The 26,794-nt window shown below is 37.3% G+C and overlaps 2 protein-coding genes across 2 annotated transcripts; both read right to left on the reverse strand.

Annotated features, from left to right (window-relative positions):
- Positions 1–442: 442 nt before the first annotated feature.
- ocstamp (osteoclast stimulatory transmembrane protein) lies at positions 443–2,416 on the reverse strand. Its single transcript, XM_057357422.1, has 3 exons — positions 2,322–2,416; positions 999–2,004; positions 443–888 (listed from the first exon to the last, which is right to left on the reverse strand). The coding sequence occupies exons 1-3, from the start codon at positions 2,363–2,365 to the stop codon at positions 523–525; spliced, it is 1,416 nt and encodes a 471-aa protein (XP_057213405.1). The 5' UTR covers positions 2,366–2,416; the 3' UTR covers positions 443–522.
- A 3,636-nt stretch (positions 2,417–6,052) lies between these two features.
- Positions 6,053–19,204, reverse strand: slc13a3 (solute carrier family 13 member 3). The gene is made up of 13 exons (XM_057356909.1): positions 18,861–19,204; positions 18,079–18,344; positions 17,811–17,974; positions 17,110–17,176; positions 16,664–16,843; positions 11,652–11,777; positions 11,462–11,554; positions 11,279–11,383; positions 9,542–9,639; positions 8,113–8,225; positions 6,894–7,055; positions 6,349–6,486; positions 6,053–6,241 (listed from the first exon to the last, which is right to left on the reverse strand). Exons 1-13 carry the CDS (start codon positions 18,966–18,968, stop codon positions 6,065–6,067), a joined length of 1,797 nt encoding a protein of 598 aa, XP_057212892.1. The 5' UTR covers positions 18,969–19,204; the 3' UTR covers positions 6,053–6,064.
- Between the last annotated feature and the right edge of the window lie 7,590 nt (positions 19,205–26,794).

Consider the following 26,794-nt stretch of genomic DNA (forward strand, 5'->3'; position numbering starts at 1 on the left):
GTGTGTGTGTGTGTGTGTGTGTGTGTGTGTGTGTGTTGCGTGCGTGCGTGCGTGCGTGCGTGCGTGCGTGCGTGCGTGCGTGCGTGCGTGCGTGCGTGCGTGCGTGCGTGCGTGCGTGCGTGCGTGCGTGCGTGCGTGCGTGCGTGCGTGCGTGCGTGCGTGCGTGCGTGCGTGCGTGCGTGCGTGCGTGCGTGCGTGCGTGCGTGCGTGCGTGCGTGCGTGCGTGCGTGCGTGCGTGCGTGCGTGCGTGCGTGCGTGCGTGCGTGCGTGCGTGCGTGCGTGCGTGCGTGCGTGCGTGCGTGCGTGCGTGCGTGCGTGCGTGCGTGCGTGCGTGCGTGCGTGCGTGCGTGCGTGCGTGCGTGCGTGCGTGCGTGCGTGCGTGCGTGCGTGCGTGCGTGCGTGCGTGCGTGCGTGCGTGCGTGCGTGTGTGTGTGTGTGTGTGTTATGGCAGTACAGCTAACAGTACTAATATAAAGTGCATTATTTACATAATGGATTTGACCAGTTTATTGTATCCCCTGGTCATTTACGAGATCTGTTTTTGGTATCCTTATCCTGGTGAGTAATAAAGAAAACTTTATTCTGTCTTTCTTTGTGCTTGGTTTGAATTTTCCTAATAAGGAATTCAATCCTTCTCTCTTCCTGTTGCTGGAAAAAAGAAGCAGCTACTTTCCTCCTGAGACGTCTTGCGTAGACCTCCAGGAGCAGTAGGGTGTAGCTGAACAGATACAGGAAGACCAGCGCCGTCACTGCACTTGGGTTCAGCTCGCTGGGATGGGCCGCACACGAGCTTGGAGTTTGAATAAGGGCTGTGTATGATCTTTTCAAATTGAACCATTCTAACGGACAGTTTGAGACAATCTGACAAATGTACATTTCAGATCCAACCTAAAGAAATATCAGGAAATTCAAGCAGGGGAAAGAAAAGAAAGAGAAAATTGTTTTTTAATTTGTTTTATGTACTTTTGCCAATACAAGGTTAATGGTGGATTGGTTACCTTGAATTGGACGCTGATGCTGATGTTGGTGGATGGAATGTTTGAAATCCACGAACCGCCTGCTTTCACCAAGCAATACAATAAATAATCCAATAAAATCATAAAGATTGTCATCAGTAGATATGAAGTGATAACCAGGGCGGGAAATATACATCTACAAAGTTCTCTTTTAGTCATTCTTAAGCTGGTAGAGTTAACTCCATTTTTCAGGTCCTTCGCTTCAACAGAAATCCCTTTGACCGCTGCTTTCGTCCTAAGGCCGCCTGTGATATATGTGTTGTCAAATCTTACAGAAGTCAAATACGATCGAAGGTAAATAACAGACTCTGTAAACAAATATAAAACAAAAAGTGCAGCAAATATCCTGCTGGCCAGCAGTTTAAGATCCTGGACTTGACTTTTAATTTCCGAGAAATCCTCCTGCACTTGTTTACTCATGAAATGCAACCTCTCCTTTACTTCAGAAACATTGATATTTGTAGTGTGATCGAAATTATGCAGTTTTTGCACCAGATTAGTGTTTATGTCTATGCTGTCCTCAGCCGTTTTGACTATATTATCCTTGATGGTGTTGATGAGTCCCGAGCTGCTTAAGAGACTCTGAGAGAGCTTTTCTGAGGCACATTTCACAACGTCAGTTAGAGTTGCGATGTTGGCGGCCATGTTGGGAAGGACGTAAAGGATTACAATCATCACAGATGTGGACAACAGTAGTTTACGGCCCTGGCTGGTACCCAGAGTGGGGAAAATCAGGGTTAAGGCACATCGGAACGGATGGATTAAAGATGACAAAATGAACGAAGATGTGGCGTAGATACCAGCAGCAACCTTTGCTGTTTGAACGTCGTATTTAAGAAAACCGGTGAGCCAGTGGAATAGTAGAGCGGCGGTAATGGCAGCCATTGAGAGACAGAGAGCGAGTAGAGCAAACAGGTGACCTAAACTCACAGGAGTTGGGGTAGAGTAACACAACCAGAGCGTCTCCACGATGCTCCTCACTGAGGATCTAAAATACACAGATAGCGAAGAGATGGTCAATGAGTTCAGATTGAAAATATATGAATTCAAGAAATGAATGAGAAATAAAAACAAAACTATTTGAAAGACATCATAAGTTGTTGAAGACTTTGCACAAGACACACAGATGAAAAGTTAAACATTTAAAAACTAAACCAATAACACTATTTTAAAACATTGTGTAACGTGTTACTAAAATAATTTAGTAATAACAGATAAATAAAAGGAAAGTTTGTTGAATGTTTTTAGTTGTAATTTGTTTGGTTGGTGACACGTGTGTTATCATTACAGAAAATATTAACATACCTGAGAGAAAGTAGAGAGAAATGTTGTTTTCGTAATGCAATCATTATGTTTTCTTTAAAAAAGAGTCTGGATTGATCCTAACATCACAGGAGAACATTTCAGCATCATATTGAACCGTGCACTGAATACAGATATTTATATGCACACAGTCCTATGACTCTGAGTCGGGTACAGAATGGAAACACATGCACACTGACTCATTTACTCACGAGATCCAAACAGGCCACACTGCACTGCTAAAAACATGACAACACACACTCACACCACATGACACAACAAATAAAACTAAACTGTTCGGTAACAGTTCAGTATAGGGGACAATTCTCACAAGTTGTTATTAGCATGCCTATTATTGGCATATTGGTTGCTTATTAGTACTTATAAAGCACATATTCTGCATGACCAGACTCTACTTCCCTAATCCTACCTAATACCTTAACCTAACAACTACTTTACTAACTATTAATAAGCAACAAATTAAGAGTTTATAGGGGGAAAAGTCGTAGTTAATGGTTTGTTAATAGCGAGAATTGCACCCTATATACTGAAGTGTGACCAATTGTTCTTTTACTGTATCAAACCTTATAAGGAAAATACAATAAAAAAGATACAAAGCATGTTTCAGAATGGGAAGTGTGCACAAAACCCCGAAACGTCATCAAACTCTGTTATGAAACCTCAGTGTTGTGCTGACTGTTTTGGTTTTGACCAATTTGGACACTTCACTTATACAGTATATGCACACTTACTCTACAATCTACTTAATATGGACTGATTGTTATCTGGGTCATTCTATAACTGGGTACATCTTATTTCTGAGCAATGTATTTTAAATCTATTGTAATCAATATAAAGCATCAAAATTACTTCATGTAGAAAAAGCCATACATTTTTCAAAAAGAGGGTTTATATCACAAAAACTCTGGTTTTCAGCTGGTTTTGTAAAGTTGCACATTCTACCATTTAAGTTTTAAACATAAAAATAATCTCAAAAAGTAATTAATTTCGTCATTTTGCATTGAGTTTGTACAGATTAAGACATTTGGGTGTATTCTTCAAAAATAGAAAAAATTCTATTGTGATACAGTATATAGTCTTTGTGTACCCACTAGAAAAGTTCCCTTTAAAATGTAATGGCTTGTCAGAAGCATACAGTAGATGACAGACTAGGTATGTACTCTCTCTTTTCCCAAATGTTGGTAAATAGCTAACTGTGTCAGGAGTGGATTAATTGAATGTTAACAATTGATATTTTAGCTGCAAATTTTAACAAGAAATTTTGAGTAAAACTTGTGTTTCTTTCTCAATACGAGTATGTATTTCTGAGTATAGCACAAAATGTTTAAAAATGTAAAAGTAACTGTCCACTGTGTTGTAGTTAAGGTAAAATAAATCAAATCAAAACCAGGTAACACTGAGATAATAGAATCATTATTTGATAAGTTTAAACTTTACATTCTTCTTCATACTTTCAAGTGCCAAATGTACCCACAATTATAAAATCACTCATCTAAAATATGATTACCTTATGTGTAATACAGATATGTGTGTTTGTGTACTGCCTGGTCTGGAGCTTTTTACCAATACTAAGTAAGGTTTAGGTAGATCACTTTTAATTTTGATTTATGAAAACAAGATCATGATTATTTATAATAGACAAGTTACACAGTTGTTTATTACAGTAAGATACATACAGTACATTTACATCAAATTTACAAAATAATTCACATAAATGACATTAGTAATACAAATTTATAATCCAAAAACAGATGCTCACTTTTTTAACAAAAAATGTTGAGATTTAATAAAACATTTGTGTTGATCTACACCTATAAACATTATATTTTTATAACACCTTTAATTTTTATCCCAAAATGCCTTTGAGGCGGGCAGTGCTGAACAGGAAGTGAGGTCATTAGCATGTGTTGATCCATCCTTGGAGGGAAATTTCAGCAACTTCACCATTTGTTTCAGTCTCATATCTACATGTATACAGAATCTGTAATGAACGTAATAAACACATGCTTCATTATATGAAGAGTTTGGTTTCAAAATGAGATTTTCAAAAATCATGTTTTTTATTATGTTATCATGTTTTTTGTCAGGGACGTCAGGAAATAGAACCCAAGTGCAGGCAGCAGGTACAAAAACTCAAACATTACTTAAACAAAACAAAAGACCCACGATGGGGTAAAACGATAACTGAACATGAAAACTCGAAAACAAAGACTTCCCATGAGGGGGCAAAAACAAGAGTATCCAGGATAACAAAACTAAACACTACAAGAACTAGACTAGACTGGGAATACAGAACTAGGACACTAGGTAAGTATAACAAGTATAACTCGAGGCGGATGGTGCTGAATCCCCCAAGGACATGACGGCCGGGACAGAGGCCAATGAGGGAGAAGCCCAGGCTGGGACAGAGGGCCAAGGCTCGTCCCGGTTCTCCAGGTACCTGACCATGTCGCCGAAACCCAGGGGTCTCAGCATCTCCGTCCCCGCTGGCTTGAGGGGCTCGGTGAGGCAGCCATTGAAAATGAGTTTCAGCTCAGCTTCATCGAAGTCGGTTTCCACCACCACGGCAAGGAACTCCCGGGCGAAATCCCGCACACCGTGATCCCTCTGCTGTAGGCCCAACAGAAGGTGGGCTTGGCGGGATCGCAACGGGGATTGCACACTGTCCATAGCTGCCCACTGGGTTCAATGTAGGCTGTTTAGTTATGTCAGGGACATCAGGAAATAGAACCCAAGTGCAGGCGGCAGGTAAAAAAAACTCAAACATAACATACATACAGTAAAACGGTAACTGAACAATGAAAACATGAAAACAAAGACTTCCCACGAGGGGGGCAAAACAAGAGTATCCAGGATAACAAAACTTAACACTTTACAAGAACTAGACTAGACTGGGAATAAAGAACTAGGACACAAGGTAAGTATAACAACTAGGTAGAGCAAAGCAAACTAAGCAACCAAAACGAAACAGCACAGGATAGCAAACTCAAGTGCATTAAGTAGGGGAACTGTAACAAAGTTCAATGTAGGGAAGGAAGGAGGCGGGAACCGGCGAACATTTAAACAATAAACTTTAATCAAAAATAAACAAACAATAACACGGAAGTAAAAACACAAACATAAATAAAACTTAACATTTCCGGGCCCGGTCCTCTCTCGTCGGCAGTCCCGTCGCTCGTCCTCTTATGCTCCCTAGCTCCCCGTGAGGCACGCGGGACCGGTGCGCGTACAGCTGATACTCATTATCACTCACGCCACCGGCCCCGCCTTCCTGCCCAACGGCTCTCGTCCCGCCTTCCTCGCTACAGGGACTAACAAGGGATAATTACAATAGGCAGGTGTGGGGAATGTTACACTGGTGGGAAGATAAACAAGGAAATGAGGGAGGGGGGACAAAACACGACAGGAGAGCGCATGGCCATCATAACAAACAATGACCATGCGCTTCCACACAAAACACATGGGACTGTCATGATCCTGCCACAAGACAAGAAAAGCATGACAAGGTGAGGCAGGATCATGACAGATTTTATTGTGTTTTATTGTGTTAGTTAACTATTTTTTTTTTGTTATTATGGCTTAAATCAAAACAAACCAACTGCAGTTTGATTGATATTAATTGGAATGCACAATAAAAAAAACATGATTTTTGATCTTATTTTGGAAATAAACTCTTCACATGTATAGTGTACATATGCTGTGCTCTGTGTGTGGGGGGGGGTTCTCTAGCCTGTCATATTCATAGCTAATATGGTATGTGTAGGCACTGCTGCTGACGTAGGGTTTAAAGGTCTCGCCCAATCAGGATACGTGTTTAAACTAAACATCTGAAGACCCCATGTGTTAATTGCCAGAGCCACACACATAATTCCCAGAATGTTCATCACAAATCCAGTTTTCACCTGAAAAACATCACACATGGACACATATCTCATCAACTCACCTGAGTCAATTCAACTGACATTTGCATGCTCTGTTTTTAATGATTGTGTTTTTGTCATTGGCTTACCATATCTCTAACCAGCAGATGTCCCGAGGCAAACGCGATTGAGTTGGGTGGTGTGGAAACAGGAAGCATAAAAGCATATGAGCATCCCGTCGTTGCTGGAATCATGAAGTACAGTGGATTGACTTTCACACGGATGGCCTAAAAAACACAAATTAACAAAGACGTTATACAGACATCGAATCTATTTTGGTTGTGTTCACTTGAAGAGAACTTTTGGTGGATTTGTCTAGATTATATTATCTTGTAGTATAATGCTAAATAATAATTTGCTATGAAAACATGTCATGCAAATACTGCAAAGTGGCCCCAAACAGTGTTTGGCCACTTACACCACATCGAAAATGTGTAAATATCATTGAATTCGATTAGATGATAAAATATCAAACAATGTGTAGCATGTGCATAAAAAATTTTATATATATATATATATACACACATATGCCTATAAATAAAATGTTCATTGTGGTTTTCTTTAAAAAAAACGCCACATAATTTGATATGTAGTAGACTTATTTATATATATTTAGCATCATGTGTGTCTATACCAGCTCAGCAATGACAGGAAGGAAGATGATGATGGTGGCCGTGTTACTGGCAATCTCAGTGAAGCAGGCGATGAAGGCCGTGATGAGAATGACAGCGACTGGAGGAGGGACTTGCGCGAGAGGCTGCAAATAGCTTCCTATCCACAACGCTAACCCTGACTCCTATTCCCAAAGCAAAATATACGTATCTGCTCATACATCTACCATGGCCGAGAAGTGCAAAACAAAACAACAAGTTGCAAAACTAAAAACAAATCTAAAAGCAAAATAAAAAATCCAAAATCAAAACGACAAATCTGAAAACACAATATCAAATCTAAAAACAGAATAGCAAATCTTAAAACACAACAACAATTCGGGAAACAAAATAAGTCAGAAACCACATCGACAAGTTAGACAGCAAAACGACAAGTCAGAAAAAACAACGACAAATCAGTCAAACCGGAAAAGGTAAGCATTTTGTTGGAATGGGATAGCTACTGCTGATTGGATGAAACTCCTGTCAATCAAGATATCCAGGACGCTCAATGAGAAAGGACATGCATATGTGATACTGCGCATATTCATTGATTAAGGTTCAAAAGCCACATTTTGTTAATAAAGTTGAAACGGGCGATGCATTAGGAGTAGATGCGTGTCTGTTTCACACTGCATGCATGAGCAGTCTTCGCGCGGCGTGAGCCCTGAGCAGCACGCATAGACTGCCTGTGTACCATCCACGATCGTTTTCCCCTCACAAGATACAATATAAGCATATGACATGATATGTACTTTAATCTGTGTCCCTGTTGGTTATGGTGAGAGAGAGTGACTGACGCGATCGTTTGTTTGTTTCGCCTTGCGTTATGCCTTGATATTGCGTATATATGCCTTGATATTGCGTTTTCAGATTTGTCATTTTGATTTTGGATTTTTTATTTTGCTTTTAGATTTGTTTTTAGTTTTGCGATTTGTTGTTTTGTTTTGCACTTCCCGGCCACCGTATACATCAGTTCCAGGAGACAATATGACATCATTTACAGTAGACCAGCCTACAAACACACTCATGAATCATTGTTTACAAATGCTTTAAATTTTAACATTTTCAACTTCAGTAAATTATTAACTGAAAAAACTCATCATACCTCAGGCATCAGAAGTATGAATGACAATGTTTCATTTAGCAACGTAATTTAAAGCTTCACTGTGTATTTCAGACCAGAAAATGACGCAGGCCTACCTCGCAGCCTTTGGCCATTGCAAAGCCGCCACCCAGCAGCAAAATAATATTCCACGGTACACACTCCTGAGCTTTTCTCCATGACAACAGAGGCACATACGCGGTGTTTGAGGCTGGAGAGAAAGAGACAAAAATGGAAACGAATTATGACCTCAAGTAGATAAAACGATGATAGAAGGATGTTTTTGTTGATCAAGTGAAAATCATAATGAAAGTAGATTAGAAAGAGCATTAAAACAATGTACCCGAAAAGTCAAGATATATATATATATATATATATATATATATATATATACAGTATATATATTTAAAAATATGTACCAAAAATATATACAAACTGTAGATATTCATAAATATGAAACACAATATTGATTTGATTCATTCATAATAATAAAAAAGATAATCTAAAAAAGATGATTGCATTTTTTGTGGCACAAAAGTCTGTGTGATCTTCTGAACTGCCTTAGGTGAAGAAATTGATTTGGAACTGTTGGAAAATCAAAAACAGCTGCCAGCAGATGCAATGAGGTCTGACGTAGGATTCACTTAATTGATCTTAAAGACGGTAATTTGGATTTCAGAATGCTTTTATGCTGGTACTGCCACTTTTCTTAGCCTTAAACATGAAATAACGCATGTGACTAACAGAGGGATTTAGAAGGATTACAGCACCATTACCCACAATAATTTAAAGGAATATAAAGACAATTCACCTAAAAATAGACAATTCTTTCATCATTTACTCATCCTCATGTATATACAAACATGTATGACTTTCTTCCTTCAGCAAAACACACAAAAACATTTTTTTAAGAAGGTTGGTAACCAAAGAACATTGGCCACCATTGACTTCCATTGTATGGACACAAAACCACTGGGGCATTTCTCAAAATAATTAATTTTTTTTTTTTTTTTAAATAAAAAATAATTTTCTGTATTTCTTATTGTGTTGTATCTAAAGATAAAAAGTGACAAAAGAGATTTTAAATTTAAAAAGTTGCCGAAAACTGACAAAGTAAGGGATTGAGAGATTTCTATCAGATTATTGTAATCTCAATGCACACAGTGGCTCCACAGTTAGTGTTCCCTGCTGGATTTCTCTCAGACACACTAATCTGATTCATTAACATTCCTCATCTCATTCAACATTAACCATATCCGCACATGCTGAAACCTCTTAGGACACCAGAATAAAATGTGCTTCTGGAAAGTTACAAGGGTAACAGGGCACACGGACAATGCTGGCGTCTGCCAAAAATTCAGAACAAACTAAAACGTGTCCTACTTACAAACCGTGTGCTAGATTTTATTTTTTACAGTTAGGGGAATATTTTATTATTTTACCTATTGCTCATATTGATTGACTTCCACGATGACTCAATCTGAACTGAAGAGCACAAAACAAAAGATCAATAAAGTGTTTCCTGACCTCTCGGATCGAACCACCAACGGAGAGATGGACGCTGAGATGGAAAGAAGAAGAGGATGGAGATGATTATTACTCCAGTAACAGCATCAGATACATAGCTGGAGAGAGAGCAAAGCAGAGAGAAAGATAAACAAATAGAAAATAAGCATACACAACCAGTGCATTTATAACATGACCTGAAATTCTTAATGGAACAAGATGATCTTTTGTGTTCTGCGGAGGATTTGTTTGGTGAATTCACCTGAGAGCGCCTCCAAAATGTATTATTATACTAGCTTCATAATTGTTAAAAATGGTTAGTTGACTCATTTGTCAAACCATTTACACTTGGAAACAAACGTGTAATTAACTTTTAATCCTCGAGTTAAGGTTATGTGTGTAATTTTTGCACCACTTACAAGACCAAATAAAACTGCAAAAACAACTTGCTCTTTTATTGGTTGGACAAGTTGTTTTTGCAAATTAAGATTATGCACTTTACCTATGAATACATTTCAGACATAAAAGGTGCCATGTGAATGAAAAACGCAGACAAAACTTTTGCATACGTATGAAAATTGTCAACATTAATGCAACAAGCAGTCTTGATTCTACATCTCGGCACATTAATATGAACGAGTGAATCAGTGTAATTGCCACATCCCTGCTAACAGATTCATCATCTCTTTATGTTCAAAGACAGCGTGCTTTTGGGCATATTCCTCTCATCTTCAGGAGCTGAATCACTGTCACATGCTGAACGCACATTATTCATGTTCTCGCTCTGATCTGATTTTCAATTGTGGCTTTATCTTGGTAATTCAAGCACGACTTGAGGTGAACAGACATCATGCAGATAGAGAAAGGTCATCTCTGTGGAGAGCGCAGGTCAACTGGTTCATATTCTTCAACCTCACTGTCTGTGTGCATTAGTGTGATGGACCAAAATAAAGAGATGTAATGTAAAAGAAGGACAGAACATAGCCGAATTATCTGATTTACATGTGTTTTAGTATTAATTTAGTATTAAAATTCTGCTTAAAGGAGTAGTTCACCTTCAAACCTGTATGACTTTCTTTCTTCTGCAGAACACAAAAGTAGATATTTTGAAAAATGTTGTTAACAGAACAGCACTGTTCAAAACGTTCTTCAAAATATCTTCATTTGTGTTTTGCAGAAGAAAGTCATACAGGTTTCAAATGACAACAGGGCATGTAAATGATGAAAGAATTTTCATTTTGAAGGTGATACTTTAACATACTTTTAACCTACTGAAAAGAGCCATTTACTTCATTAACAGCATTAATTCCATATTATTGCATCCTTTTTTAATCTGAAATTACCTTTAACTAAGCACTCATTAATTCCCTTTTACAATTTAGCAAACTCTCCCATTCATTATTTGTGTAAAAACAGTTAAGCAATATTTAACAAATATTAAATACCTAATATTAAATCACCTAAACATTATAAGACATTTTTGGAAAATTAAGTTTTCAAAAGGCTGTAACAAAAAAGAAAAGATGTCTAGACCCTGAACAAACTGAGAGCGATATACATGATTGTAACACAACATTCATATTGTGTTTATGCAGATTGCTGTATCTGATGTTTTGACAGCATGACAGTTTTGGTAATGACGCCATCTTGCATTACTCAGACATTGTATAAATTCTCAAGCGTAAATGTGACATTCATGTGTTTTTGATGTCTTCAACATTGCTCATTACCTGCTTGTCACTGAGATGTGCGACTTACCCTTTGTTGAAGAAAACCGACCATCCTGTTACAAATTTTGGATCTCGGGTAAACAGTAGAACGGCAAAAAGAATGAAAAAGAAAGCGATGGATCCTTCTGCAAACCTACAAGGGGGGGAAATTAGGAGTTAAGTGGAAATCAAGCATTTGTATTGATAAAAAGAATATGACATCATGGCTTACTTTATTGGGCCCAGTTTTTTGTAGTCCTCATCGATAACTGCTTTGGCTTTTGCTTCTGCGGCCTCACGTTCGTCATGTTTATTAACACACAGCCTGTGTACAGAAACATTTGTGAGATATACAGTAGTAGTATGCAGGTTAGTCTTTCAGTGACATACAGATAAGGGGTCCACTTAGATGGGTTGTGTACCTTGTATTGAGCCCCCCGTAGAGGAAAGAGATCCAGATCCAACCCAGAATGAGGAAAAGGAACATGAGGGGGAAGGCGAAGACAAACCATGAGCCGAAGTTTATGAGGTCGCATTCAGGGAAGGAGCTACAGACAAACATACAAGACATTGCAATGAAATCACAAAGCAATTGTAAAACAAGATTATTGTTTACCTTCTACTTAAATTTGTTTTATATTACAATAACATATACTTTATTTTCTATGGGAGTATATACAAAGTAAGTATTTTGTCCTTGTTAAGATTTCGGCATTAAGATAATGTTTTCAGAGGACATGAAAACTCATAAGGCTTTTTTTGATGTTCACTGTTATTTAAAGCCAGATTCACATTTTGCGCCTTTTCCGCACGCATATTCATTATTTTAAATGTATTTGTGCTCTGACCAGTGTAGTCTTTTTCCTACATTTTGATTTTCATCTTTCGAAGTCTAATATAGATTTTCATTAAAAGTCTCATTAGGCTGTTATACACCTCTTGTGAAACCTCGGCTACTTCTGTCTCATCTTTTTGTCTAGTCATTATGAGATGAGATGTCCTCTCAGTGTTGTGCTGATGAGACATCAGTGAAGAATTATGGTAAATGATTAAAGACTGGAGCAAAATTAGTTACTAATGGAAATTTTTCCCATTGACAACCAACAGTGTCTGAAAATTTTAATTACAAAGATTCATTTACTAGATCCCAGCAAACAAAGACAGTCAAAACAAGAAAATAATTTAAATTCACTGCACTGAAAAAAAAGAAAAGAAAGAGGGAAAGAACATCTGCATTTGACAAAATCTGATCTCATTTAGTTTTTTGGCATACGGTACATGAAAATCATGTAGCCCAGCTCACTTATCCACTAATAAATGTCTTCACACAGCAGATGCTCTTCCTTCAGATTTCTAACACATTACAAAAAGGTCCCATTCATTAACATCAGTAATACAATAGCTAATACCAATGAGAAACATGTTTTAACAACATTTTATGTTCTTTGTTCTTGTTGTGCTAATGCAAATAAAGTTTTTATTTTTTATTGCTCAACTGTACAATACAAGACAGGACAGGGAATAATACAAACACCACCACAAGAGATCAGGAACAGCATAAATAACACCGTAAGGAAGTTGTTTATTGTTTATGTTAGTTCATCATTCATTAACTAATGATCCAACTTTCGGTTTTATTTTTATTATTATTATTAAGTCAATAAATGCTAAAGAAGGCTGTTCATCCTCAGTTCATTGTAGGGGATTCAATGTGGAACAGTATTATTTAAACACTATTCTCCACCAAATTTGTAAGAATTATCATGAGCATTAATCACAATTACAAGTAATATATTCTCCACCACCCTTTGTAAGGGAAACAAATATAAACCCAAATTGGGATGAATTTAATTTATTATGATCAATTATACTTATCTGGATCAAATTCATGATTTGGGAAAATCACTTAGCATTACGAGCGGGTAGCAAGAATCTGCATGTTTAGGGACTCCGGATTATGAGCATGAACTACAAACAACGTCACGTGTGACATAAAACAGGACTTTATTACCTAGACTAGACACATACTAATCTAACATACACACACGTACAGTTTAGCATTGGAAGAAGGTTGAAGTTGAAGCAGAGAGAAGAACAGAGCATGGATTTATGGAAGTATTTGATATTCAGAAGATCAATAGCCCGAATAAAACATCAGCTTCTTACTTGTAAAGCATCTTTGTTAAAAGGATTAACAATGCTCTATGCATCCATTAATAAGACTAAGTATGATACTTGCATCGTCTTGCCCATCAAAAGAAAAAGTGTCCTGATGCAGTTTGTTGAGGCTCCAGTTGATCTTGGCTGGAAGTGACAATTAACTTTCCAGTTTTATGCAGAGGATCTGTATCTGGAAAGATGAGGCCCCAGCCTGGCACAAACTTAGGGGTCAAAATGAAGTCTTCTTAGTCCTCTCTTTAGAGATAGTTCTACCCTTGTAGAGGTGGAACGGACAGAACCCGAACAAAAGAAAAGCAAAACGCAAGAAGAGAGAGGAGAGAAACAACGAACCAGCAAACGGAAGAGACTGTGGTCTCCTTTAAACTGTAAGGATGTCACATCCTACAGGCGTGACTGACCCAATCAGGAGATGGCACCTTTGGAGGGAAAGTTAATTGTCTTTGTCTTCCAACATGGTGTTTTGCATGTGGAAGCTGATTGGATGTTCACTAAGAAAATGGTCACACTTTATTTTAAGGTCCAGTTGTCGGTTATAGTAAACTATTAACTACGACTTTTGCTTAGTTAACTCTTAATTTGTTGCTTAATAATAGTTAGTAAGGTAGTTGTTATGTTTAGGTATTGGGTAGGATTAGGGATGTAGAATATGGTCATGCAGAATATGTGCTTTATATGTGCTTATAAACAGCCAATACGCTAATAATAGGCATGCTAATAAGCAACTATAGTGAGAATTGGTCCTTATACTAAAGTGTTACCAAGAAAACTTCTAAGAGTTTAATAAAACTAATATGAAAAGAGTTACCAAAACACAACGAACATTAACATTAAGAAAATCATAAACGCAGTTCATAGACACCAAACATGATCTACATATCATCTTGGTTAAATGAGTTACTACAAAACTAATAATTCTAGTAGTTACATACACATTCATTCAAACTACTTTGGATTAATGTTTAAGACAGACATAACAACAAGAACCTCAATACATGGAAAGGTTATATATGTACATTTCTATATAGATGTATTTAGGATTGTATGTCTGTCCCCAAAGTGAGTAAAGAGAGTTCATCTCCCTACATTCCATTTAGTCGTAAAATACTCTTATCTTGATGGTTTGGTGTGGGTTGCTATGGTCACCAGAGATCTGGTCCTGCGCCTAGGTGTTAGATGCAGATTGGGGGTAGACCCCCTGGCGACTAGCTTGCTGGTTGGGTGAGGGGTGTTGTAGTTATATTTAAGAAATGATGTATAACTAAATATAACTAGTTATTGCGTGTCTGATCGGTCTCAGGCACTACATCATGTTAACTCATGTTTACAAATGGAACCTTTTTGTCAAGTGTTGCCCATTCCAACATGAAATTGTAAACACACTAACACAGTTAGACTCACCAGACACCTGTATGCTCACTGAATATACTGTATATCTATATACAGTATATTCACTCATAAACAAGCTCTATGATGATTGAAAAAAACTACTCTTTTCTCCATACTACAGAGTAGGGTCCTCCTCTATTTGAGGCCACTAGTCATTAATAACACCATTGTTAAGGAAAAAATGTTTTGTCAAAATCTAATGAGAGCTGTTGGTTTCATACATTCTTATTTACTAATAAACAAATAAAAACATTACAGAAACCTAAAACATTAGCTGGGAAAACTAATGCAGCTGGGCTCACTACCATCTCCAGGGCAATCCTGCATAGACATCAAACTATGTTATTTTAGCCTGCTTCTGTTTGTGACCAAAAAAAAAAACTTGACTTAACAACTTTCTCACAGGTCCGTGTCCCTGAAAGCCCAACATTTTTCTAAAAGCTACCAGGCAGTAACTCACACTATTATTCTGCACTGGAAAAATCCTTTCATCATTTAGTCATTCACATGTCATTCCAAACCTGTATGCCTTTATTTCTTCCGCAGAACACAAAAGAAGATATTTTGAGAAATGTCTCAGTATTTTTGTGTCTATACAATGAAAGTCAATGGGGGGTCAATGTTGTATGGTTACCAAAATTCTTTAAAATATCTTATTTTTGTACCACAAAAGGAGTCATATACAGGTGTTAAACTACATGGGTGTGATATGTTCAAATATGCTGTATGTGATATATGTTTTAGTTGTGGTGGCCAACAAAATCACAATCATTTCTAATACTAGACTGTCAGATTCTCATTCAGCATTATCATGGGTCACATATAAAAGGTCATATAAAATAACAATGCATGGACAAAATCCACAAATTAACCACATGCAGGAAAAAAATGAGGAAATAAATGTTATTCCTATTAGCATTTAATGTAAGCTAATTGTGAAATTGTGTAGGAGGATGACTTAGGGCATCTACATGTGGGAAACTGATCTGCAATGTATCATTAAACATTGATTTTGTTATGAATGGTTCATGACTCAATCCTGCAGCATCTGCCAATAGTGAAACTTTTTAATTATTTACTCAACCTCATGTCATGTCAAACCTGTATGACTTTCTTTTCTTCTGCAGAACGCAAAAGAAGATATTTTGAAGAATGTAGGTAACCAAACAAGATGTGGCCTATTGACTTTCCTTGTATTGACACAAAACCAATGGAACATTCAATAAAATATCTTCTTTCGTGTTCCACAAAACTTCATACACAGGTTTTAACAACAAGAGGTGGAAAATACAGTGAAATAATTTAGTATTGCAGTAATACATATAAATGCAGCTCAGCATCTAAGCTGGTAAGGCACAAATTTAATTTGTTTGTAATGTGGAAATCAAATGAAATGAAACAAATGGAGCACAGCTGGTTGATAAAACATTTCTAAAAAAAAAAAAAAACATTTTCTACACAAAAACGTCCACGGAATAGTAGAAAACTCTTGACCCTTATGACGAATTGGTTTAAGTTGTTGTATTCCTCATTCATAACATTCATGATAAAAGTATGACCCACATGAATAAGTCTAAATGTATAATGAAGAATGCAGAAGTACTCCACCATGAGCACCACTTACAAAAATTACCATAGCAACATTCACATTCATTCATTTAGCAGATGCTTGCATTCAGAGTGACTCACAAATGAAGACCATCACAAGCAATCTGCCAAACCAGAGCTACAATATCTGTAATATAGCATACTGCACATCCAAAAGCTAGTAGAAAGCCAAAGCAGACAGATAGCCAAAGCAGCCAAAAATAAATATAGGCCTGAAAGAAAAACACTGTAGATATGTAAATGAGTGTCCATGGAATACCTCTTTAGCTGTCCCACCAGGATCAGGTTCGGAGCAGTGCCTGTGAGGGTGGCTGTTCCTCCAATGCTTGCAGCATAAGGTATAGAGATAAGAAATCCTTTCCACACTTTTATCTGATATTCTGCCTCTCTTCTGACCTCTTCCAGATTTTGTTGATCTGACCTGTCCGTCACATCAGGCCTGTCAGGTCCCAGGAAAGACAGAATCTCTTAATAATGACTCACACTTTACAATTCATGAGTAGGCCACATTAAAACTGAACTCTGACACTTAGAGAGGAGCACAGCTGCCACCTCAGAAAAAACAACCAAGGATTTTTTTATTATATATAATGTTATTACTCTCTAAAAATGTATTGCTGCATAATTGAAAATAAACTGAGGGGTTATAATTGACATGCTTAAGAGATAGTAATTGAAAGTATTCTATGGGGGGGGGGTGCCTACCTGTCCCCCGTGGTCAGTATCTGTTTCTCAGAGGGCAGCACATACATCTTCACCTGAGAATCTTCACCTGCAATATAGGTTTTGGTCGTAGTAATTATTTACACATGTTTTTACTTAAAGGGACAGTTCAACCAAACATTTGAATGTTTTCATCATTTACAGTATTCATCTTCATATCATTACAAGCCTGTATGTTTGTCTTGCTTCTTCACACAAAAGAAGATATTTTAAAGAATGTTAGCAACCAAACAACACTGGCCACCATTCACTTCCATTACAAGACCAGTGAAACATTTCTCCAAACATCTTTTGTTGTGTTCCACAGAAAAGTCATTGACAGATTCTTTTTGGGTGAACTATCCCTTTAAGTTTATATTTAACAGGCTGCAGTTCTCAGAGAGAGGGAGGTAGATAGCGAGGTCTCTTTTTATTTTACATTACATTACTAACAACAGAAGTACTTTGATGGAAAATGCCAGAGTTCAAAGTTCTCAGATCAAGTTGTATACTGTTTTATGCTTACATGTACTGTATGAGGGTCTAAACAAAAACCAACTAATAACAAAGACCAAGTAAATCACCACTAGTACATTAATATAATAACAGGAATTGGCTAAATTAAATATTAAAAAAGGAACCAATGTGACATTTCCTTTCTGCACGAGATTGCAAAACACACAAAACATCTCCACTGAACCCACCTTCTAAGTCTCTCTTGACTTTGCATTTCTCTTTTAAAGTTTCAAGATTCCCGAACAGACTTTCCAGTATGGCGTTAGCAATGGGCAGCATCATGGCTGTTGTGGCTGTATTGCTCAACCACATTGACAGGAAAGAGGAAGTTATCATCATCCCCAAAATCAGCCTGGAAGGGAAATTAACAAGTTGTTTAATGTACTATCTAGGGATGTGTGCTACTTGTGAATGACGAAATGCAGTGTTAAAACACAACATCGTCTGTTTTCTCACCAGGCAGGTTTCACTCCCACAATCTTCAAGACCTTGAGGGCAATACGCCGATGAAGGCCCCATTCCTCTATAGCGGATGCCATCACTAAGCCGCTGAGGAACAGGAAGTTAGTCTCAAGAAAGTACTGCGGACAGACCTTCTTAGAAGACAGGATTCCCATTGTGGGAAAGAGGCAGACGGGAAGCATGGCAGTTACGGCCAAAGGGAGAGCCTCAGTACACCAATACACTGCCATCAGCAGCACCACATACAGACATTTCCCCTCCTGATAGAGATGAAAAGAGACATGGAAGCATGAATTGGTATATAGATATACTGTATAGTTGAAAAGATAAGTAGATGCATACTGATGATGGTGTTAATTGAGGTTAAATTATCTGTATGCAAGGGGATGTTTTTGCTGAAGAAGCAAAATTGGAATTATAAAATATTCATAGCCACATTTCAGTCACATATCAGGCTAAATGTCTATTAAATGTGTTAAAAAAGTAGAATTACATTTCATTTTATTAAATACTTGACATAATTTAAGTCCAGTGAACAGTAGGCTATAAAGTACAGGATAAAGTGGCATTAAAAATTAAGCAATGAAAGGAAACTGCTTTAACAATAAGTCACACTAAATTATGTCCCTGCATTTCAAATAAATGCCACTTGGTTTGCGATTTAATTTAATCATGCAAAAATGCCATATTTTATTTTAGTTTGGGTCACTGCATGTGATATAAAGTGACACAGTCAGTGTATATTGACACGGGTGAGGGATTTGAACTTTTTTTACCTTTGGCGGCACAACGAAGAGCAGAGGAAGCAACAGAAGCGGAGCAAGAATCAGAATGAGCTGTTGGCGCACACACCACAGCTTCTTGGAAAACTTTGTAAGGTCCATAGCAGCAGACAACGCGTTTCCTTGGAGTCCCCCTGTCTTCACACTGTGCTACTCTGCGGCTTTGAAGACCGGTGTTCGGTCTCCAACTTTATTACTTTTGCTTTATTATTTTTCTGCACTGCGGGAGAAGATTAACTAGTGGCTTAGTCGTTAACTCCCTGTGAGCAGACCCCTTGACTTTAGCCTTCAACGTGAGGTCTGTCTACAGCGCCAAAAACACGAAGAGCATGACAGCGTAGAAGAGTAAGCATTAAATGTGTACTATGTTAACTACGTGTATGTAAGGGTTGACAACTTTGTTTTATTGGCTGCAATTTATTAATCAAATCAGCTATTTTGGGGAGGGGTTGAGGGTGTAAAATGTAGAAAAGCTAACTTTTCTCCACCTTTTTTCAGACCGTTTCCATTTCTTCTACACCCTAAGAAAAAAGATTTTATTATAGGCCAATACTTTTAGCTGTTATAATAAAAATGTAAAACATATATTTGGTGGATTGATTACCATTTGTATCATAATTTTATCCACAAAATACCACTATGATTATTGGGGTAAATTGTGAAGTATTGTATTAAGTTATTAATTCTACTTTTTTAAACAATCTACTTAAAACAATGTCTTAAATAGAGATCCTTAAAAAGGAACATACCCAGCTAACACAGTACGTTATGACGACATCGCCAGTTCGTATTAATTTTGTCACCGTGACATTACTTTGTGACCATGTTCTGAGGACGTGTTGGCAACGTTCCATTTCTTAGAATTTTTGCTTACGTTCCAGAAATGTCATAGCCACATCCTCAAATAACGTCGTGAATTAAGCATGGAGAACGTTGTAGCGACGTGATGTACTGGTCTTCAGATAACCTGGACACTGGTCATTTGATTAATGAATCTCGTCATTTCTATTTATTATGTTAGTATGGAAAATGTATGATCAGAGTAAGATCTGATATAATGTCAAGACGAATGCAATAAATCCTACTTCTGACAGCTATTAAACAGGAGTTTAATTCGATAACACAATTCAAACATGCGTTTCTATTTATTTAGTGCACGTGTCTGATATGTGCGCGCACACACCTTCTGTTCTGCAAAGAGCCACGCGCTGGCATCATTTAAACATTAACGTCATTAATAAGTCTTTGATTATTTATGTCATACTGTAGTACATAAATAAAATATCTGATTGGGATGTACAGTGCTGTGTTGAATTTTATAATCATTATACATGCTGTATTTGAATAGAGAATTACTCCAATTGTGCATAAAATTGAATCTTTAACGTACAGATTAAATCACAAATTAATTTAATCCTCCATGTGAGGGATGATAGGTTTGGTTGTTAGGACATGCGTATCACCGTACCAGATAACGTTTCTGGGACGAATATCGTACGTTCCAGGCATGTCTTCAGGAGGTAATCACCATGTCCTAACAACATCCAATGTTACCTGGTCACGACAAATATGGGAATCACAAAATTACGTCGCTGAAACGTTATAGACCTATTTCACAGCGTGACGTGTACAAACCGGAAGTAGGGTAAACGCTTGTCCGGTCAATGCCTCTAGCTTCATTCACTACACAGAACAGTTGCGGAGACCAGAAGTTAGGCATGTAGCGCTCCCTTTATGCTGATTTGTGTAACATATATCACACCTTGATAACAAATAAATCGCTCAAAAAACAATGTTTTTGTAATGTTTGTTTTCCCTATTTTTACATCTCCCAGTAAACCATAAATACATCGGACAACATATTTTGGTAAATAAAATGAATGCCTGTGAGAAAACAAGCTGAATGAATGGCTATGGCAGCAGTGCGGCCGGGAAAAGTTTTTCCCTAATTCCAGTCTCTGTCGATATTTTGTGAAGTAGGCGAATTATGGTACGTCGTGGCAACGAATATGGTCCGGTCCAGGTACGTCGTCACAACGTAACCGTGTTAGCTGGGTATGCAACTGAAAATACAATTCCGATTCTCATTTTTAAATAGTAATAGCTGAAAACACAAAACTAACCCTATCTTTCTCTCTCTCAACAGGTATTATTCTGGCTTTTGTGAAAACTAGTAACTTGGTACTAGCACTTATCGTATTATTTCCCCTGTGACATATCGGTTTATTGTTTCCTAAATTCTCTAAGTCGCTTTAGATAAAAGCGTCTGCTAAATGTAAATGTACCTCACAGTTTATTGTCACGGACTGTTTTGACGGTACACTCCTAAAAAAAGTGTTTTTAAAGGTTCTTCGATGTGTCTTCTCAGAGAGGTCTTTCATGGAGCACCTTTGGTCACAGTCTCAATTCACTGTTTTTTTGTCCGTCTGAAAATAATGTGCTGTGACGGGTTTTCCTCACATCACTGTCTTAAGCAGTGGATGCTATCGAGAAAGTACCAGCAGTGTGTTTTAAACGGGTGATATGACACGGCTAAATTCAAAATGGCGGGTGAATTTTCATGATGGAAAATGACGTCATATAGTGCATTATTATAGGCAAGAACGTATGTGGAAGTATAGACTGTTGGTGGCGCTATGGAGTTTGGGTTAGAGACTCCATATTTGCCATGGCAAGAGTTCAGACTGTCCTCTGTGTGTGCCAAATTTCACAACTCTCCCATGTATGGTTCTATGGGCTGCCATAGACTTCCATGGCAGAAGAAGCGGAAGAATAAATATAGCTGCAAACAGCAATTACGGGGTCAAGCCCAACCACGGCCCAAAGCTAAATATTTTGGACATGTCAGATGATCAGATTTTGAAAACCAAGTTTAAACACACAGTGAAAGGCAGTTAGAACACAAGAAAATTGCTTATAATTTTTGACACCAAATTTTTATGAGTCAGACAAGATGTGCCAGTGATGATGCAATATTACGAAGGTGATAAAATGATGTCTTAGTAATGGAGTTTATGTGTGATTGAAATGTGAGTCGTCGAATAGTACACCAAGATTTTTGATAGTGTGGGATAGAGTTGAGTCAGCACCATCAATGGATAGTCTTAGTTCTGCATTTTTTAGGAGGGAAGGTGCAAATACGATAACTTCAGTTTTGTCATCATTTCGTTTTAAAAAGTTGCTGTGTAACCAGGTTTTGATACCAGTAATACAGGCATTTAAGGAGCCAAGTGGGAGAGCAGAGATTAAACATGCTGATACGCATTTTCACGTCATCGGCATAACAATGGTAATTGAGACCGTGACTATGGATAATATGACCAAGGGGTAGCAGATAGATATTGAATAAACGTGGCTGAGTACAGAACCTTGGGGAACCCTTTGTGAGAGTAAATAGAGAGAAGATTCGAAATTGTGGAGAGTGAAATCGGAAGTAAACCAAGAGCCCTACCCGTGATACCAATAGATGATATTTCTCGTCCGAGAATATGGTGAGATACTGTATCAAAGGCAGCCATATCAGCAGAAATAAGTAGGTCATTAGTCATATTTAACAGTGCCGTTTCAGTGCTATGGCCAGAGCGGAAACCAGACTGATATGGATTATCAATGTTACAGCATTTTAACACAGTAACTGATAATCTGAAATTAATTAATAATGTACTACACATACACCCTCTAGTGGCCAAGTTATCAACACCGTGTGGATCTACAAATAATATTATATATCTTTGCTTATGAACAACAAACTATTTTAGTTAGTGGTCCCATTGCTACACTGAAAGAAAATCTTAAGTATTAGGGCAAACATGCCATTTACTGTAAACTGTATTGGTTTAAACCAATAAAACATCTGAAAAGTGGCCAGATGTACTTTGGACATATAAACAGAACAAAAATCAGTTATAACATCCAATCAGTATAATGAAGCACATGCTGCTGCCTTAAACTTCTTTCAAGTTCAGATTTTCAGTAAACAATGCCTCAAGAGGCTTTTATTCACAAAGAGCATATTGATAAGTCCTTCTGGAGCAGTGTTTTGTACGTTTCTGTGCGGGCAAGGGTCATGGAACTGACTTACTTTGGAGAATGTTAAACACACCCAGATTTTTATCTGAAAAAGAAAACTTCGTAGAGTTTGAGACCACGCAAATTCAAAGCCTTCTTTACATAGATTTACTTGTATACACAAAGTAAATTGCAGGTAAATAATCTATGATGTGACAGCTGTCTGCAGTATCTTTAAATCTTAGAGGAAAACTCTATCCTCTATGAAATGGTGCCTTTGGATGTGTTAGGTCAACACACAGCAATTGGTAATACAGATATAGTATAATACACTTGTTTCTTTAGAAACAGCAACAGGTCAAGCATTCCAGTTTCTAAAAAAATTACCTTTGCAATTATCGAAGAAAAAGCAGCCAAAAGCAAAGGACCTCAACTGAGTAGCAATGACATAGCACGATAGCAGTAACAAAACCAACCAAATCTCATTGGTTAAAGAGCAAATTTATTGTTATATGGTACTGTGAACATACCTGAAAAACTCAAGAACTACACATGAACCATAAAATGTGAACGGAATATCCGCAGGAGGATTAAAAGCCATGATCACACTAAAAGTCAGAGGTGCATGTCAGTTGAATTTGATTTGGATGCAAATGGCCTAGTAAGCAAAGGTTACATACCTGCCCACAGCTACATGTTCTGACAGGTGTGCAATAAAGAACAGGAATTGGCATAGTAGTCTTTTCAGAAACACAAGGAAATTACATGCTGTTTTCGTGTATTTTTACTGGAAGTCAAAGCCTTATAAAGGTAAACCATACAGCTGCTGTGCTTTTGTGTGACATTGATATTGCATTCCTGTAGCTTTAACATCAGTGCATGGCATTGACCATGCTGAGATCATAGGCTTGATGGCCGGGAATGCATGATCTCCATGCAACCACTTTGGATAAGTGCCTGCAAAATGCATGAATGTAAATGACATTTCTCTAGTTTTCTAAGCCTGCCATATTCTAATGTAAGTTCAATATTGCACATATTGAAATGTATATAAAATAACATTCAATTTTGTATTTATCTTAGTGTTTCATATGCACACAAGCTTTTTGAAGATCATTGTTACAACTAGCTCTGCAAAAGTCATATAACAGAAATTAAATTCTAATAATGTAAAGCTTATTGAATAATGAATGTAAACCGGTGTAAACCTAAACACTATCTGGGATATTAAGAAACACTACCCTTTCATTAAGCTTTTATATAATAATAATAAAAGTCCCACCAGAACATTATATTGCCATTGTTAATAACTTGCTAAATTCATCCCTCAGTCGATTTAAAAAAATTAAAGCACAAATCACTTAGATTGCCTGACATACAGATCTGAATTATTATTCTACAGGCAATGTAGTGGATTTACTCAAAATGTAAAATGTAGCGCGGATTCTTTTCATCATCAAGTGTAAACATCATCAGAATTCATTGACACTGACCCTGTTGCACTCTTGGACTTTTAAAACCTTCCAGCAAGTTATAGTTTACATATTCAAATCTTCCCAATGCTGGTTTGTCCTTGATAGGTTTGTTCAGAGGAGCGGAAGCTACAGATAATCAAAATTTCTCAAATTCATTTAAACTGAAGTGTTTTTGTAAGGCTTTATCTATTTAATTTCACATGCCTCATCTATACCTTGTCAGCAATACTCTAGTCCTATATAAACGTAGCTACCGTTTTTTCCACCGTATTTTCTGACAAAGCAACAGTAAGAATTAAGATAATGCCTTACAATAAGGTTGTAGTTAGTAATATACATTAGCAAACAACTAACAATGAGTAGTTTTCAGCATTTATTCCTCTTTATTAATGCTAATCCCAATACAATTGTTCAGACTCATATGTATTAGTAAATGCTTAAATTAACATGAAAGTAATACTAATAAATGCTGTAGAAGTATTGTCCAGTGTTAGTTAATGTTATCTAATGCAATAACGAATGATAACAAATACAACCTCATAGCAAAGTGCTACCAAATCAGATAAACGATTATCTGCTAAGTAAACTCAGCACCATGGGAAGCAGTCTGATTTTTTACTTTCATAAGGTCACTGAAGTGGGTGATGAGGTGTGAAAAATCATAAATCAATATACCTTGGAAATGGACTTGTCTCACACACCCACAGTAAAAAGCAAGGTCTTTTGCATTCACACACACAGTGGCAATCCCAAAGGATGACTCAGTCTCAATCTATTTACCTCAAGCAGTCTCACGGGTCTGTCCTGCTGCATTTTGTGCATTGTATAGTTTTCCCATCCAGGGTTAGACAATTAAAGGCTTGATGAGAAACAGAAGTTGCCCTGGATACAGCTGTGTGATATTGTTACGGTGAGCCACAGACCGGAAACTTGGAGATATTCCATAGACACGTAATTATTATAACACAACACTGTAAACTCAAATAATCTACATCAAACAAAGGATAATCCACAAGAAACAGGACACAGGAGTCAAACATCCTTACAGGAACCACGGAACATTAATGTAAGACTTGACCTCGAATAAACACAAAGACATATAAAGAGTCCGGCTAACGAGAGTGATGGCTGGCAGGTGAAGATGATTGTCAATACGGGACAGGTGTGGGAGCGTGATGAGAAATCAAGTTCTTAGGGAAACCACGAAAAAAACATGCTGGGAACAGACAGGATCGTGACAGATATGAGGGAACAGATATATTTCTTTCTTGCATGGAGTGAATATTTCAAGGCAATCACTTCTGCAAGGACATTTCATTCATTTCTTTCGGTGCACAAGTCGGTCTGTGATTACTGCAAAAACACCACAGTGCAGTGGCTATCACAAATTTAAAATGGTTTCTGATTAGACTTTTACATATATCATGCAGTAATGAATGAATGATTTCCCACTGCAGATGGACCGATGTTATAATAGCATGCCACGGGCTAATATGAAAAAAAATCTCTTAAAATACTAAAATGATCTTTTTTATTGAATAATTTTCTTTTTGTCAGGTTTACATTATATTCCAAAATATGTACGGTAATCCAAGTGATCCTATTTTGCATTTACCATCTGAAGCATTATTCATAGAGAAAACTATACATCTCAATGTATCCCTTATTTCAAGACCACATTTTTTATTATGTATTTCAAACAAATCACACCTGCAGATTAAGAGAGTCCATAATACAATAGTCAATTTAACACAACTGTTGGGTTTGTTCTAGGGCTGTACTAGAATATTCGAATATTCGTTCGGTGGGTTGGCATTCGATTTTCAATTTTGAGATTCGAATATTCTTTTTTTTTCCGAACACGTGGCATCCCCTGCGAAACCGTTCTAATTCGCGCTTTAATATGACTCGCCCATGAGTGAACGTCATAAACGTCATTCAGTTCTTCTGGAACAGACGACAAAATGCCGAAGACCTCAGCTGTGTGGGAGCACTTTAAATTGAGTGAAGACAAGACAAAGGCAGTGTGCAAAATTTGCGATTTAAAACTGGCATACCACAACAGCACAAGTTTGAGAAATCACCTGAGTTCTGTAAGTAGCCTAGTAGCTACACGTCACATATTATATTGTTGGTTTGAATAAACGAGCTGCTTTTATCCGCCATGTTAATCAGTAATTTATTTACACATGATAAAAACTTTGCTCGGAAAATACATGCGAATAAAAACACGTACCTTGCGGGGGAAAAAAACACGTACTTTAGCCCAGCCTAATAATAATTTGTCTATAGGTACATCCCCAGGTATCGCAGTTTGTTCTATTTATATAAGCGAATTCATTTAATTTTAACATTTAATTTTAACTGTTCGTTAATTGAAATGTGTGATGCTGGTTTTGAAAGTATGCTATTGTGTTCTTTATTTATTACAGTTCGTTGAACATA

The sequence above is a fragment of the Triplophysa rosa genome, linkage group LG17 (genome assembly GCF_024868665.1).
Source record: "Triplophysa rosa linkage group LG17, Trosa_1v2, whole genome shotgun sequence".
In the NCBI taxonomy this organism is placed as follows: Eukaryota; Metazoa; Chordata; class Actinopteri; order Cypriniformes; family Nemacheilidae; genus Triplophysa; species Triplophysa rosa.